The sequence below is a fragment of the Oncorhynchus kisutch genome, unplaced genomic scaffold, assembly GCF_002021735.2.
Source record: "Oncorhynchus kisutch isolate 150728-3 unplaced genomic scaffold, Okis_V2 Okis04b-Okis11a_hom, whole genome shotgun sequence".
Lineage (NCBI taxonomy): Eukaryota > Metazoa > Chordata > Actinopteri > Salmoniformes > Salmonidae > Oncorhynchus > Oncorhynchus kisutch.
This window is the reverse complement of record NW_022261981.1, coordinates 8,859,516-8,877,015: the sequence shown is the minus strand read 5'-3', so window position 1 is coordinate 8,877,015 and position 17,500 is coordinate 8,859,516. Positions and strand designations below refer to the sequence as shown.

The following is a 17,500-nucleotide window of genomic DNA, read 5'->3' as shown; positions in this document are numbered from 1 at the left end:
TTTTGCCTTTACCTCCCTTCTCACCTCATTTGCTCACATTGTATATAGACTTGTTTATACTGCATTATTGACTGTATGTTTGTTTTTACTCCATGTGTAACTCTGTGTCGTTTTATCTGTCGAACTGCTTTGCTTTATCTTGGCCAGGTCGCAATTGTAAATGAGAACTTGTTCTCAACTTGCCTACCTGGTTAAATAAAGGTAAAATAAAAATAAATAAATAAATAACTGGTCTCAATAGTTCCAGGACCTGTTATAACTGGGTCCGTCTCAATAGTTCCTAGGACCTGTTATAACTGGTCTCAATAGTTCCAGGACCTGTTATAACTGGGTCCGTCTCAATAATTCCTAGGACCTGTTATAACGGGTCTCAATAGTTCCAGGACCTGTTATAACCGGTCTCAATAGTTCCAGGACCTGTTATAACTGGGTCAGTCTCAATAGTTCCAGGACCTGTTATAACTGGTCTCAATAGTTCCAGGACCTCAGTATGTCTGGACTCTGTCTCTATCAGTATGTCTGGACTCTGGTTCTATTAGTATGTCTGGACTCTGTTTCTATCAGTATGTCTGGACTCTGTATCTATCAGTATGTCTGGACTCTGGTTCTATTAGTATGTCTGGACTCTGTTTCTATCTGTATGTCTGGACTCTGTATCTATCAGTATGTCTGGACTCTGTATCTATCAGTATGTCTGGACTCTGGTTCTATTAGTATGTCTGGACTCTGTTTCTATCAGTATGTCTGGGCTCTGTTTCTATCAGTATGTCTGGACTCTGTATCTATCAGTATGTCTGGACTCTGTATCTATCAGTATGTCTGGACTCTGTATCTATCAGTATGTCTGGACTCTGTATCTATCAGTATGTCTGGACTCTGTATCTATCAGTGTGTCTGGACTCTGTATCTATCAGTATGTCTGGACTCTGTATCTATTAGTATGTCTGGACTCTGTATCTATCAGTATGTCTGGACTCTGTATCTATCAGTATGTCTGGACTCTGTATCTATCTCCTTTGTTAGCCAGAGTTCCCTCTGTATAGTATAGAAGACTGGAACACTCAGAGGACTTATATAGGTTAACGCAGACATTCTCTTTCTCTCACACACACACACTCACTCACTCTCTCTCACACACACACACACACACTCCCTTCTTTCCCAGAGACTTCACACCCCTCTGTGTTGTCAGAGTAAACCCTTTAGTCAGGCGTTTGGCTGCTGTGAATATATAAGCCATAAAGACACTGTACTGAAGATGCTGTGTACGGTGGAACGGTGACAGTAAGAGTGTCTGTTGGCTGTGGAAGCGTATACTGTAAATAAAACCTCTTTGTGTGACTTCCTGCAGCCAAAGACCTGCACTAAACCCATTGTAAGAGGATTAAATGTTTTCTTTGTGTGCCTTTGACTTATTACCGCATATTAATTAATTATTATTATTAATTATTATTCATCAACAAGCCTATTTTTTTATTGGATTTTATTTTTTATTCATAACTTTAACAATTTTTGTTTTTATATGAACTAAGGAACAGTTGTATGTTCAAACCTGGGGGAGGAGGACGTAAAAGGGGGAGGAGCTATACTATCGGTTGTAATATTCGACTCGTTCTTAGAGAGACTTCCTGCAGAGTAGTGGTTTTTCTAACCTCTCCTCGGTGACCCCCTGACGTTTTACAATGTTGTTGTAGCTCTGAACTATCTCACCTGATCCGCCTGATCAAGGGCTTGGTGATTTAGCTGACGAGTTGAATCAGGTGCTCTGGAATAGATCCAAAATGTGGATGGCTTGGTGTTCCCGAGGAGACGACAAATCCCTGCTATAAGGCACCATCACCTAACTGTACTTAAACCATTGGCTGCAGGGACACTCAGTCTGTAGGGAGACTCAGTCTGTAGGGAGACTCAGCCTGTAGGGAGACTCAGCCTGTAGGGAGACTCAGCCTGTAGGGAGACTGAGCCTGTAGGGAGACTGAGCCTGTAGGGAGACTGAGCCTGTAGGGAGACTGAGCCTGTAGGGAGACTGAGCCTGTAGGGAGACTCAGCCTGCAGGGACACTCAGTCTGCAGGGACACTCAGTCTGTAGGGAGACTCAGTCTGTAGGGAGACTCAGCCTGTAGGGAGACTCAGCCTGTAGGGAGACTCCGCCTGTAGGGAGACTCAGCCTGTAGGGACACTCATTCTGTAGGGAGACTCAGCCTGTAGGGAGACTCAGCCTGTAGGGAGACTCAGCCTGTAGGGAGACTCAGCCTGTAGGGAGACTCAGCCTGTAGGGAGACTGAGCCTGTAAGGAGACTCAGCCTGCAGGGACACTCAGTCTGCAGGGACACTCAGTCTGTAGGGAGACTCAGTCTGTAGGGAGACTCAGCCTGTAGGGAGACTCCGCCTGTAGGGAGACTCAGCCTGTAGGGACACTCATTCTGTAGGGAGACTCAGCCTGTAGGGAGACTCAGCCTGTAGGGAGACTCAGCCTGTAGGGAGACTCAGTCTGTAGGGAGACTCAGTCTGTAGGGAGACTCAGCCTGTAGGGAGACTCAGCCTGTAGGGAGACTCAGCCTGTAGGGACACTCAGCCTGTAGGGACACTCAGCCTGTAGGGAGACTCAGTCTGTAGGGACACTCAGCCTGTTATAAAGTCAAACACGATTCGTTACCAGAGCCTCCTGTCTGTAGAAAAACTAACTCTTCAAGATGATTAGCTGTAGGGACACTCAGCTTGTTATAAAGTCAAACACGATGCGTTACCAGAGCCTCCTGTCTGTAGAAAAACTAACTCTTCAAGATGATTAGCTGTAGGGACACTCAGCTTGTTATAAAGTCAAACACGATTCGTTACCAGAGCCTCCTGTCTGTAGAAAAACTAACTCTTCAAGATGATTAGCTGTAGGGACACTCAGCTTGTTATAAAGTCAAACACGATTCGTTACCAGAGCCTCCTGTCTGTAGAAAAACTAACTCTTCAAGATGATTAGCTGTAGGGACACTCAGCTTGTTATAAAGTCAAACACGATTCGTTACCAGAGCCTCCAAAGTCCCTTTATTTCATGTTTAATGTTCTGAGGCTGGTTCTAGTGACGGGACAAAGGAATTTGTCTGTGGCCTGAGATTTACAAGGGGCGTGGGGCCATAAAACCCCCCACATCTTCAGACCCACACATCTCTCCTCTGTTGGGGTTGAGAGATAATCTGTAGGGTTGTGGTCTCCTGTAACCTGACCTGATCAAGACAGTCATGACACCAATGACAGGTCATTGTTAAAAATTAAAAAGAGTAGAGGCCCCAGAGAGCTGCCCTGCGGTACACCACACTTTACATGTTTGACAATAGAGAAGCTTCTATTAAAGAACACCCTCTGAGTTCTATTAGATAGATAGCTCTGAATCCATGGTATGGCTGAAGGTTGAAAAGCCATTAACACAAGTTTTCTCACAGGTTTTTATTTTTTATTTTTTATTATTATTATTTTTTTTTATCCGTTATTTTACCAGGTAAGTTGACTGAGAACATGTTCAGGGGATTAATGAGCCAATTGTAAACTGGGGATTATTAGGTGACCATGGTGGTTTGAGGGCCAGATTGGGAATTTAGCCAGGACACCGGGGTTAACACCCCTACTCTTACGATAAGTGCCATGTTTTCTCAACAACAGGTTATGGTCAGTGATATCAAAGCACTGACATATTTTTAGTTATTATTTTTTATTTAACCTTTATTTAACCACTACATCTCAATAGAAAACCATCTAAACTACATCTCAATAGAAAACCATCTAAACTACATCTCAATAGAAAACCATCTAAACTACATCTCACTAGAAAACCATCTAAACTACATCACAATAGTACTCAATAGAAAAACCATCTAAACTACATCTCAATATAACACAATAGAAAACCATCTAAACTACATCTCAATAGAACTCAATAGAAAACCATCTAAACTACATCTCAATAGAAAACCATCTAAACTACATCTCAATAGAACTCAATAGAAAACCATCTAAACTACATCCCAATAGAACTCAATAGAAAACCATCTAAACTACATCACAATAGAAAACCATCTAAACTACATCACAATAGAAAACCATCTAAACTACATCACAATAGAAGACCATCTAAACTACATCTCAATAGAAAACCATCTAAACTACATCACAATAGAAAACCATCTAAACTACATCACAATAGAAAACCATCTAAACTACATCACAATAGAACACCATCTCAACTACATCTCACTACATCTCAATAGAAAACCATCTAAACTACATCACAATAGAACACCATCTAAACTACATCTCACTACATCTCAATAGAAAACCATCTAAACTACATCCCAATAGAAAACCATCTAAACTACATCTCAATAGAAAACCATCTAAACTACATCTCACTAGAAAACCATCTAAACTACATCACAATAGAACTCAATAGAAAAACCATCTAAACTACATCTCAATAGAAAACCATCTAAACTACATCTCAATAGAAAACCATCTAAACTACATCTCAATAGAAAACCATCTAAACTACATCTCACTAGAAAACCATCTAAACTACATCACAATAGAACTCAATAGAAAAACCATCTAAACTACATCTCAATATAACACAATAGAAAACCATCTAAACTACATCTCAATAGAACTCAATAGAAAACCATCTAAACTACATCTCAATAGAAAACCATCTAAACTACATCTCAATAGAACTCAATAGAAAACCATCTAAACTACATCCCAATAGAACTCAATAGAAAACCATCTAAACTACATCACAATAGAAAACCATCTAAACTACATCACAATAGAAAACCATCTAAACTACATCACAATAGAAAACCATCTAAACTACATCTCAATAGAAAACCATCTAAACTACATCACAATAGAAAACCATCTAAACTACATCACAATAGAAAACCATCTAAACTACATCACAATAGAACACCATCTAAACTACATCTCACTACATCTCAATAGAAAACCATCTAAACTACATCCCAATAGAAAACCATCTAAACTACATCTCAATAGAAAACCATCTAAACTACATCTCACTACATCTCAATAGAAAACCATCTAAACTACATCTCACTACATCTCAATAGAAAACCATCTAAACTACATCTCACTACATCTCAATAGAAAACCATCTAAACTACATCACATTGGAAAAGCATATATTTTTTAATTGATTTCACCTTTATTTAACCAGGTAGGCTAGTTGAGAACAAGTTCTCATTTACAACTGCTACCTGGCCAAGATAAAGCGCAGCAATTCGACACAAACAACAACACAGAGTTACACGTGGAATAAACAACAACACAGAGTTACACATGGAATAAACAAAACATACAGTCAATAATACAGTAGAACAAAAGAAAACTAAAAGTCTATATACAGTGAGTGGAAATGAGGTGAGATAAGGGAGTTAAGGCAATAAATAGGCCATGGTGGCGAAGTAATTACAATATAGCAATTAAAACACTGGAATGGTAGATGTGCAGAAGATGTGCAGAATATGAATGTGCAAGTAGAGATACTGGGGTGCAAAGGAGCAAGATAAATAAATATATACAGTATGGGGATGAGGTAGTTGGATGGGCTATTTACAGATGGGCTATTTACAGGTGCAGTGACCTGTGAGCTGCTCTGACAGCTGGTGCTTAAAGCTAGTGAGGGAGATGTGAGTCTCCAACTTCAGAGATTTTTGCAGTTTGTTCCAGTCATTGGCAGCAGAGAACTGGAAGGAAAGATGACCAAAGGAGGAATTGGCTTTGGGGATGACCAGTGAGATATACCTGCTGGAGCGCATGCTACGAGTGGTTGCTGCTATGGTGACCAGTGAGCAGTGAGATAAGGCGGGGCTTTACCTAGCAGAGACTTGTCGATAACCTGGAGCCAGTGGGTTTGGCGACGAGTATAAAGCGAGGGTCAACCAACGAGTGCATACAGGTCGCAATGGTGGGTAGAATATGGGGCTTTGGTGACAAAACGGATGGCACTGTGATATACTGCATCCAGTTTGTTGAGTAGAGTATTGGAGGCTATTTTATAGATGACATCACCGAAGTCGAGGATCGGTAGGATGGTCAGTTTTACAAGGGTATGTTTGGCAGCATGAGTGAAGGATGCTTTGTTGTCGAAATAGGACGCCAATTCTAGATTTAACTTTGGGTTGGGGATATTTGATGTGAGTCTGGAAGGAGAGTTTACAGTCTAACCAGACACCCAGGTATTTGTAGTTGTCCACGTATTCTAAGTCAGAGCCGTCCAGATCCAACAGTACAGCTCCCACAATCTTCTCATCATCTATTTCTTTCAACCAATCATCAGTCATGTGTGTCAGTACCATACACATTGAGTGCTCTTCTCTATAAGCATGCTTTAAGTCTTGTTCATTTTGAAAGAAATAACATTGAATTTGGTCAAACACCATTTTCTTCCAACAGTTTGCTAAGAGCTGGCAGCAAGCTGATAAGTTTGCTCTTAGAACCAGTAAAGGCATCTGTACCCCTCTTGGGTGGCGGAATGACTTTGGCTTCCCTCCAGGCCTGAGGACAAAGACTTTCCTCTTGGCTCAGATTAGAGATATGACAGATAGGAGTGACTATAGAGTCAGCTACCATCCTCAGTAGCTTTCCATCTAAATTCTCAATGTCAGGAGGTTTGTCATTATTGATCAATAAAAAAAGTATCTACCTCTCCCACACTAACTTTACAATGTTAAAATATGCTAAGCTTTTCTTTCGTTATCTGTATATTTTATGCATGAATATGAAAGCTCGCTGTTCGTTGTCGGCATTTCCTGCCTACATTTTCCCACGTTGCCAATGAAGTCATCATTAAAATAATTGGCAACATCAAATGGTTTTGTGATGAATAAGCCATCTGATTCGATGAAAAGATGGAGTTGAATTTGTCTTTCTGCCCATTATGTCATTTAAAGTTCTCCTAAGTTTTTTTCCCATCATTCTGTATATCATTGATCTTGGCTTCATAATACAGTCTCTTCTTCTTCTTTGTTGAGTTTCGTCACATCATTTCTCCATTTGCAGTAAGTCAGCCAGTCAGATGTACAGCCAGACTTATTAGCCACTTCCTGTTGCCTCATTTTGGGGCGGCAGGGTAGCCTAGTGGTTAGAGTGTAGAGGTGGCAGGGTGGCCTAGTGGTTAGAGTGTAGAGGCGGCAGGGTAGCCTAGTGGTTAGAGTGTAGAGGCGGCAGGGTAGTCTAGTGGTTAGAGTGTAGAGGCGGCAGGGTAGTCTAGTGGTTAGAGTGTAGAGGCGGCAGGGTGGCCTAGTGGTTAGAGTGTAGAGGCGGCAGGGTAGTCTAGTGGTTAGAGTGTAGAGGCGGCAGGGTAGTCTAGTGGTTAGAGTGTAGAGGCGGCAGGGTAGTCTAGTGGTTAGAGTGTAGAGGCGGCAGGGTGGCCTAGTGGTTAGAGTGTAGAGGCGGCAGGGTAGTCTAGTGGTTAGAGTGTAGAGGCGGCAGGGTAGTCTAGTGGTTAGAGTGTAGAGGCGGCAGGGTAGCCTAGTGGTTAGAGTGTCAAGGCGGCAGGGTGGCCTAGTGGTTAGAGTGTAGAGGCGGCAGGTAGCCTAGTGGTTAGAGCGTTGGACTAGTAACCGGAAGGTTGCAAGTTCAAACCCCCGAGCTGACAAGGTACAAATCTGCTCTCTCATAGCATCATGAAGGCTAGACTCAGACAACTACTATAGGCACTCTATAATGTGTGTCTTTACATGTGCTCTCTCATAGCATCATGAAGGCTAGACTCAGACAACTACTATAGGCACTCTATAATGTGTGTCTTTGCATGTGCTCTCTCATAGCATCATGAAGGCTAGACTCAGACAACTACTATAGGCACTCTATAATGTGTGTCTTTGCATGTGCTCTCTCATAGCGTCATAAAGGCTAGACTCAGACAACTACTATAGGCACTCTATAATGTGTGTCTTTGCATGTGCTCTCTCATAGCGTCATAAAGGCTAGACTCAGACAACTACTATAGGCACTCTATAATGTGTGTCTTTACATGTGCTCTCTCATAGCATCATGAAGGCTAGACTCAGACAACTACTATAGGCACTCTATAATGTGTGTCTTTACATGTGCTCTCTCATAGCATCATGAAGGCTAGACTCAGACAACTACTATAGGCACTCTATAATGTGTGTCTTTGCATGTGCTCTCTCATAGCATCATGAAGGCTAGACTCAGACAACTACTATAGGCACTCTATAATGTGTGTCTTTGCATGTGCTCTCTCATAGCGTCATAAAGGCTAGACTCAGACAACTACTATAGGCACTCTATAATGTGTGTCTTTGCATGTGCTCTCTCATAGCATCATGAAGGCTAGACTCAGACAACTACTATAGGCACTCTATAATGTGTGTCTTTACATCTGCTCTCTCATAGCGTCATAAAGGCTAGACTCAGACAACTACTATAGGCACTCTATAATGTGTGTCTTTACATGTGCTCTCTCATAGCATCATGAAGGCTAGACTCAGACAACTACTATAGGCACTCTATAATGTGTGTCTTTGCATGTGCTCTCTCATAGCATCATGAAGGCTAGACTCAGACAACTACTATAGGCACTCTATAATGTGTGTCTTTACATCTGCTCTCTCATAGCATCATGAAGGCTAGACTCAGACAACTACTATAGGCACTCTATAATGTGTGTCTTTACATGTGCTCTCTCATAGCATCATGAAGGCTAGACTCAGACAACTACTATAGGCACTCTATAATGTGTGTCTTTACATGTGCTCTCTCATAGCGTCATAAAGGCTAGACTCAGACAACTACTATAGGCACTCTATAATGTGTGTCTTTGCATGTGCTCTCTCATAGCATCATGAAGGCTAGACTCAGACAACTACTATAGGCACTCTATAATGTGTGTCTTTACATGTGCTCTCTCATAGCATCATGAAGGCTAGACTCAGACAACTACTATAGGCACTCTATAATGTGTGTCTTTGCATGTGCTCTCTCATAGCATCATGAAGGCTAGACTCAGACAACTACTATAGGCACTCTATAATGTGTGTCTTTACATGTGCTCTCTCATAGCATCATGAAGGCTAGACTCAGACAACTACTATAGGCACTCTATAATGTGTGTCTTTGCATGTGCTCTCTCATAGCGTCATAAAGGCTAGACTCAGACAACTACTATAGGCAATCCCCTGGCTTTTTATTTATTCATTAATTTAACCTTTATTTAACTAGTCAGTTATGAATAAATTCTTATTTTACAATGACGTCCTACCCCGGCCAAACCCTCCCCTAACCCGGACGACGCTGGGCCAATCGTGCGTCGCTCTAGCTTCCTACCTGCCTGCCTACTTTTACACTCTCTATCAGTCTTGTGTCAGTCTTGTGTCAGTCTTGTGTCAGTCCCGCGTCAGTCCAGTCCCGTGTCAGTCCCACGTCAGTCCAGTCCCGTGTCAATCCCGTGTCAGTCCCGTGCCAGTCCCACGTCAGTCCAGTGTCAGTCCCGTGTCAGTCCCACGTCAGTCCAGTCCTGTGTCAGTCCTGTGCCAGTCCCGTGCCAGTCCCGCGTCAGTCCCGTGTCAGTCCCACGTCAGTCCAGTCCCGTGTCAGTCCCACGTCAGTCCAGTCCCGTGTCAATCCCGTGTCAGTCCAGTGTCAGTCCCATGCCAGTCCAGTGTCAGTCCCGTGTCAGTCCCACGTCAGTCCAGTCCCGTGTCAATCCCGTGCCAGTCCCGCGTCAGTCCAGTGTCAGTCCCGTGTCAGTCCCACGTCAGTCCAGTCCCGTGTCAATCCCGTGCCAGTCCCGCGTCAGTCCAGTGTCAGTCCCGTGTCAGTCCCACGTCAGTCCAGTCCCGTGTCAATGCCGTGCCAGTCCAGTGTCAGTCCAGTGTCAGTCCCACGTCAGTCCCGTGCCAGTCCTGTGTCAGTCCCGTGTCAGTCCCGCGCCAGTCCTGTGTCAGTCCCGTGTCAGTCCCACGTCAGTCCCGTGCCAGTCCTGTGTACTCTTAGTTTTGCTGTGTCATGTAAAGGAGCAGTGTGATAACAGAAGAGAAACCCCCAGTGTGTCTAGAGAGTAGGAGCATGGGGCGGTGAGGTGACTATGGCAACCAGGCCTTCTACATTCTACCGGGGTTTTAATGAACACGGCCATGTTCCCTTGGCTTTCTCAGCAGGCGTGGGTTCTAAAGACACACACACACAGACACACATACACACACACAGACACACACACACACACAAACACAAACAAGTACACTTCCCCACACACACACAAACATACAAACAAGTACACCCCCCCACACACACACCATGACTTACTGTGAGTTCGGACGTAATTAACAGTTCTAAGTCCCAGTGTCTACCTGACACCAGTAGGAAGGGAATGTTATGGAGTATAATATACCACCTGACACCAGTAGGAGGGGAATGTTATGGAGTATAATATACCACCTGACACCAGTAGGAGGGGAATGTTATGGAGTATAATATACCACCTGACACCAGCAGGAGGGGAATGTTATGGAGTATAATATACCACCTGACACCAGTAGGAGGGGAATGTTATGGAGTATAATATACCACCTGACACCAGTAGGAAGGGAATGTTATGGAGTATAATATACCACCTGACACCAGCAGGAGGGGAATGTTATGGAGTATAATATACCACCTGACACCAGTAGGAGGGGAATGTTATGGAGTATAATATACCACCTGACACCAGTAGGAGAGGAATGTTATGGAGTATAATATACCACCTGACACCAGTAGGAGGGGAATGTTATGGAGTATAATATACCACCTGACACCAGTAGGAGAGGAATGTTATGGAGTATAATATACCACCTGACACCAGTAGGAAGGGAATGTTATGGAGTATAATATACCACCTGACACCAGTAGGAGAGGAATGTTATGGAGTATAATATACCACCTGACACCAGCAGGAGGGGAATGTTATGGAGTATAATATACCACCTGACACCAGTAGGAGAGGAATGTTATGGAGTATAATATACCACCTGACACCAGTAGGAGGGGAATGTTATGGAGTATAATATACCACCTGACACCAGTAGGAGGGGAATGTTATGGAGTATAATATACCACCTGACACCAGTAGGAGGGGAATGTTATGGAGTATAATATACCACCTGACACCAGTAGGAGAGGAATGTTATGGAGTATAATATACCACCTGACACCAGTAGGAGAGGAATGTTATGGAGTATAATATACCACCTGACACCAGTAGGAGGGGAATGTTATGGAGTATAATATACCACCTGACACCAGTAGGAGAGGAATGTTATGGAGTATAATATACCACCTGACACCAGCAGGAGGGGAATGTTATGGAGTATAATATACCACCTGACACCAGTAGGAGGGGAATGTTATGGAGTATAATATACCACCTGACACCAGTAGGAGAGGAATGTTATGGAGTATAATATACCACCTGACACCAGTAGGAGAGGAATGTTATGGAGTATAATATACCACCTGACACCAGTAGGAGGGGAATGTTATGGAGTATAATATACCACCTGACACCAGTAGGAGGGGAATGTTATGGAGTATAATATACCACCTGACACCAGTAGGAGGGGAATGTTATGGAGTATAATATACCACCTGACACCAGTAGGAGAGGAATGTTATGGAGTTTTGTGTCCATTTTGTTGTGTTGTGGTCCCTTACTTGACGTGTGTGTGTGTGTGTGTGTGTGTGTGTGTGTGTGTGTGTGTGTGTGTGTGTGTGTGTGTGTGTGTGTGTGTGTGTGTGTGTGTGTGTGTGTGTGTGTGTGTGTGTGTGTGTGTGTGTGTGTGTGTGTGTGTGTGTGTGCGTGCGTGCGTGCGTGCGTGCGTGTGTGTGTTCAAACCCCTTTAGATGACCGTTGTGATCATTGTGTGTTTCCAGATCCCTTACCTAGCTGATGGAGTTCGTATCCATGGAGAGAAAGTGACTGAGGCTCTGAGGCCTTTCCATGACCGCCTGGAGGTCTGCTTCAAACAGCTCAGAGAGAAAGTGGAGAAACAGTACGGAGTCAAGACACTGGTAATATCTCTCTCCTGTGCTCTCTTCTCCTCCTCTCTCCTCCTCTCTCCGCCTCTATTCTTCTGTTCTCCTCTCTCCTCCTCTCTCCACCTCTCGTCTCCTCTCTCCTGTGCTCTCTTCTCCACCTCTCTCCTCCTCTCTCCACCTCTCGTCTCCTCTCTCCTGTGCTCTCTCCTCCTCTCTCCTCCTCTCGTCTCCTCTCTCCTGTGCTCTCTCCTCCACCTCTCTCCTCCTCTCTCCACCTCTCGTCTCCTCTCTCCTGTGCTCTCTTCTCCACCTCTCTCCTCCTCTCTCCACCTCTCGTCTCCTCTCTCCTGTGCTCTCTTCTCCACCTCTCTCCTCCTCTCTCCACCTCTCGTCTCCTCTCTCCTGTGCTCTCTTCTCCACCTCTCTCCTCCTCTCTCCACCTCTCGTCTCCTCTCTCCTGTGCTCTCTCCACCTCTCTCCTCCTCTCTCCACCTCTCGTCTCCTCTCTCCTGTGCTCTCTTCTCCACCTCTCTCCTCCTCTCTCCACCTCTCGTCTCCTCTCTCCTGTGCTCTCTTCTCCACCTCTCTCCTCCTCTCTCCACCTCTCGTCTCCTCTCTCCTGTGCTCTCTTCTCCACCTCTCTCCTCCTCTCTCCACCTCTCGTCTCCTCTCTCCTGTGCTCTCTCCTCCTCTCTCCTCCTCTCTCCACCTCTCGTCTCCTCTCTCCTGTGCTCTCTTCTCCACCTCTCTCCTCCTCTCTCCACCTCTCGTCTCCTCTCTCCTGTGCTCTCTCCACCTCTCGTCTCCTCTCTCCTGTGCTCTCGTCTCCTCTCTTATCCGCTCTCCTCTCTTCTCATCTCTCCTCTTCTCCGCTCTCTTCTCATCTCTCCTCTTCTCTGTTCTCCTCTTCTCCCTTCTGCTCCTCTCTTCTCTGCTCTCCTCTCTTCTCCTCTCCTTTCTTCCTCTCTACTTCTTCTCTTTCTCTGTCCTAATTCCTCCTCTCATCTCATCCTACTCTCTCCTACTCATTTTAAATTGACATGTTAGTAATTTAGCAGACACTCTTGGCCAGAGCCACTTACAGTTAGTGCATTCATCTCCAGATAGCTAGGTGGAACAACCACATATCACAGTTAGTGCATTCATCTTAAGGTAGCTTGGTGAGACAACCACATATCACAGGCATAGAAAGTAGATTTTCCCTCAATAACGTAGCTGTCAGTAGAGTCCGAGCTGTCAGTAGAGTCCGAGCTGTCAGAGCTGTCAGTAGAGTCAGAGCTGTCAGTAGAGTCAGAGCTGTCAGTAGAGTCTGAGCTGTCAGAGCTGTCAGTAGACTCCGAGCTGTCAGTAGAGTCCGAGCTGTCAGTAGAGTCCGAGCTGCCAGTAGAGTCCGAGCTGCCAGTAGAGTCCGAGCTGCCAGTAGAGTCCGAGCTGCCAGTAGAGTCCGAGCTGCCAGTAGAGTCCGAGCTGTCAGAGCTGTCAGTCGAGTCCGAGCTGTCAGAGCTGTCAGTAGAGTCCGAGCTGTCAGTAGAGTCCGGGCTGTCAGTAGAGTCCGGGCTGTCAGTAGAGTCCGGGCTGTCAGTAGAGTCCGGGCTGTCAGTAGAGTCCGGGCTGTCAGTAGAGTCCGAGCTGTCAGTAGAGTCCGAGCTGTCAGTAGAGTCCGAGCTGTCAGTAGAGTCCGAGCTGTCAGAAGAGTCCGAGCTGTCAGTAGAGTCCGAGCTGTCAGAAGAGTCCGAGCTGTCAGAAGAGTCCGAGCTGTCAGTAGAGTCCGAGCTGTCAGTAGAGTCAGAGCTGTCAGAGCTGTCAGTAGAGTCCGAGCTGTCAGTAGAGTCCGAGCTGTCAGAAGAGTCCGAGCTGTCAGTAGAGTCCGGGCTGTCAGTAGAGTGCGGGCTGTCAGTAGAGTCCGGGCTGTCAGTAGAGTCCGGGCTGTCAGTAGAGTCCGAGCTGTCAGTAGAGTCCGAGCTGTCAGTAGAGTCCGAGCTGTCAGAGCTGTCAGTAGAGTCCGGGCTGTCAGTAGAGTCCGAGCTGTCAGAGCTGTCAGTAGAGTCCGAGCTGTCAGAGCTGTCAGTAGAGTCCGAGTTGTCAGAGCTGTCAGTAGAGTCCGAGCTGTCAGAGCTGTCAGTAGAGTCCGGGCTGTCAGTAGAGTCCGAGCTGTCGGTAGAGTCCGGGCTGTCGGTAGAGTCCGGGCTGTCGGTAGAGTCCGGGCTGTCGGTAGAGTCCGGGCTGTCGGTAGAGTCCGGGCTGTCAGTAGAGTCCGAGCTAGAAGGGGTGGGGAGGCTCAAGTGAAAGGAGGATTATTTAAGGTCGGGTTTCAGACGTTTTCAGAAGATGGGCAGGGACTCTGCTGTCCGAGCTTCAGGGGGAAGCTGGTTCCACCATTGGGGTGCCAGGACAGAGAAGAGCTTGGACTGGGCTGAGTGGGAGCTGCCCTCCCGTAGGGGTGGGAGGGCCTAGAGACCAGAGGTGGCAGATAGAGTGTTCGGGGTGTTGAGTTTGAGCAGAGCCTGAAGGTAGGGAGGGAGAGCTGCCCTCCCGTAGGGGTGGGAGGGCTTAGAGACCAGAGGTGGCAGATAGAGTGTTCGGGGTGTTGAGTTTGAGCAGAGCCTGAAGGTAGGGAGGGGGAGCTGCCCTCCCGTAGGGGTGGGAGGGCCTAGAGACCAGAGGTGGCAGGGTGTTGAGTTTGAGCAGAGCCTGAAGGTAGGGAGGGGGAGCTGCCCTCCTGTAGGGGTGGGAGGGCCTAGAGACCAGAGGTGGCAGGGTGTTGAGTTTGAGCAGAGCCTGAAGGTAGGGAGGGGGAGCTGCCCTCCTGTAGGGGTGGGAGGGCCTAGAGACCAGAGGTGGCAGAGTGTTGAGTTTGAGCAGAGCCTGAAGGTAGGGAGGGAGAGCTGCCCTCCTGTAGGGGTGGGAGGGCCTAGAGACCAGAGGTGGCAGAGTGTTGAGTTTGAGCAGAGCCTGAAGGTAGGGAGGGAGAGCTGCCCTCCTGTAGGGGTGGGAGGGCCTAGAGACCAGAGGTGGCAGATAGAGGGTTGAGTTTGAGCCTGAAGGTAGGGAGGGGGAGCTGCCCTCCTGTAGGGGTGGGAGGGCCTAGAGACCAGAGGTGGCAGATAGAGGGTTGAGTTTGAGCCTGAAGGTAGGGAGGAGCAGTTCCTCCTGAGCTACTTCTTCTCTCTCCTCTCCTGTTGTTGGCCCATTAAAAAGTGTCCCTGGATTTATTTCCTCGAACAAACGTTTATTCCATCACCTGCAGTGTTGTCAAAATGATGGGCACAATGAGGATTATTTATGTGATAACATGGTGGTGGTGTTGACGCATGGAGAGAACAGAACAGACTGACCGTGGCTCAGTATTTCAGGTCCTTAACTCTCCATCTCCCCTAGTACAGACATGATATTTGTGGTCTTCCTGAACAACACTCTATTGTGTCCTGTTCTTCTCAGAGTCATTCCTACTGTAGCTGGGACACAATGCTGCTGGCAATGTTACCTGCTAGACCCTGGGCCAGTTCAGTATGGAAGAGCACACACACACTGAATCAACCCTAGACATGGATCTATAGACGCTATTAACTAACACTGATGGGAGGAGGAGGGTATTGATCACTCAAAGATAGGAGGAGGAGGAGGGTATTGATCACTCAAAGATAGGAGGGTATTGATCACTCAAAGATAGGAGGAGGAGGAGGGTATTGATCACTCAAAGATAGGAGGGTATTGATCACACAAAGATAGGAGGAGGAGGAGGGTATTGATCACTCAAAGATAGGAGGAGGAGGGTATTGATCACTCAAAGATAGGAGGAGGAGGAGGGTATTGATCACTCAAAGATAGGAGGAGGAGGAGGGTATTGATCACTCAAAGATAGGAGGAGGAGGAGGGTATTGATCACTCAAAGATAGGAGGAGTAGGAGGGTATTGATCACTCAAAGATAGGAGGAGTAGGAGGGTATTGATCACTCAAAGATAGGAGGAGGAGGAGGGTATTGATCACTCAAGGATAGGAGGAGGAGGTGGGTATTGATCACTCAAAGATAGGGAGGAGGATATTGATCACTCAAAGATAGGAGGAGTAGGAGGGTATTGATCACTCAAAGATAGGAGGAGGAGGGTATTGATCACTCAAAGATAGGAGGAGTAGGAGGGTATTGATCACTCAAAGATAGGAGGAGGAGGGTATTGATCACTCAAAGATAGGGAGGAGGATATTGATCACTCAAAGATAGGATGAGTAGGAGGGTATTGATCACTCAAAGATAGGAGGAGGGTATTGATCACTCAAAGGTAGGAGGAGGAGGTGGTATTGATCACTCAAAGATAGGAGGAGGAGGTGGTATTGATCACTCAAAGGTAGGAGGAGGAGGTGGTATTGATCACTCAAAGATAGGAGGAGGATTTACATGGTATAAATTCACGAGGTGGACTATCATCACTACCGCTGGCTCGTGTGTGTGTGTGTGTGTGTGTGTGCGTGCCTGCACACGGCAATAATGAATATGCTGTAAGGACAGAACAGCACAGCCATAGCACAACAGACAAGGCTGACAACAGCCCAGGACTGTCTCAAGGAACTACGGCCCCAGGGACTACAGCCCCAGGAACTTTAGCCAGACTGACAACAGCCCAGGACTGTCTCAAGGAACTACGGCCCCAGGAACTTTAGCCAGGCTGACAACAGCCCAGGAGACTGTCTCAAGGAACTACGGCCCCAGGAACTACGGCCCCAGGAACTTTAGCCAGGCTGACAGCAGCCCAGGACTGTCTCAAGGAACTACGGCCCCAGGAACTACGGCCCCAGGAACTTTAGCCAGGCTGACAACAGCCCAGGAGACTGTCTCAGGGAACTACGGCCCCAGGAACTTTAGCCAGACTGACAGCAGCCCAGGTCTCTCTCAGGGAACTACAGCCCCAGGAACTTTAGCCAGACTGACAGCAGCCCAGGTCTCTCTCAGGGAACTACAGCCCCAGGAACTTTAGCCAGACTGACAGCAGCCCAGGTCTCTCTCAAGGAACTACGGCCCCAGGAACTACGGCCCCAGGAACTTTAGCCAGGCTGACAGCAGCCCAGGACTGTCTCAAGGAACTATGGCCCCAGGAACTACGGCCCCAGGAACTACGGCCTCAGGAACTTTAGCCAGGCTGACAGCAGCCCAGGACTGTCTCAAGGAACTATGGCCCCAGGAACTACAGCCCCAGGAACTTTAGCCAGACTGACAGCAGCCCAGGTCTCTCTCAGGGAACTACGGCCCAGGAAACAGAACTTTGTTATAGCCAGACTTTATAGTCAGGACTCTACTCACTTCCAATGTTATATGTAGCCCAATAATCTCTCGTTTTCTCTCTCTGTTTTCTACTCATCTCTGTCTCCCTCTCTCTCTCTCTCTCTCATCTCTCCTCTCTCTCTGCTTTCTCTCTCTCTCTCTCTCTCTCATCTCCTCTCTCTCTCTCTCTCTCTCTCTCT

At 46.5% G+C, this 17,500-nt stretch overlaps 1 protein-coding gene across 1 annotated transcript in view; it reads left to right on the top strand.

The window, feature by feature from the left end:
* Positions 1-17,500, top strand: part of LOC116359717 (dedicator of cytokinesis protein 1-like) — a gene marked incomplete at its 5' end in the record, with an annotated part of 464,327 nt that overhangs the window by 430,428 nt on the left and 16,399 nt on the right. Inside the window, 2 exon segments of the mRNA XM_031813059.1 lie at positions 11,941-12,144; positions 13,369-14,081. Coding sequence (XP_031668919.1) covers positions 11,941-12,144; positions 13,369-14,081 — 917 coding nt within the window.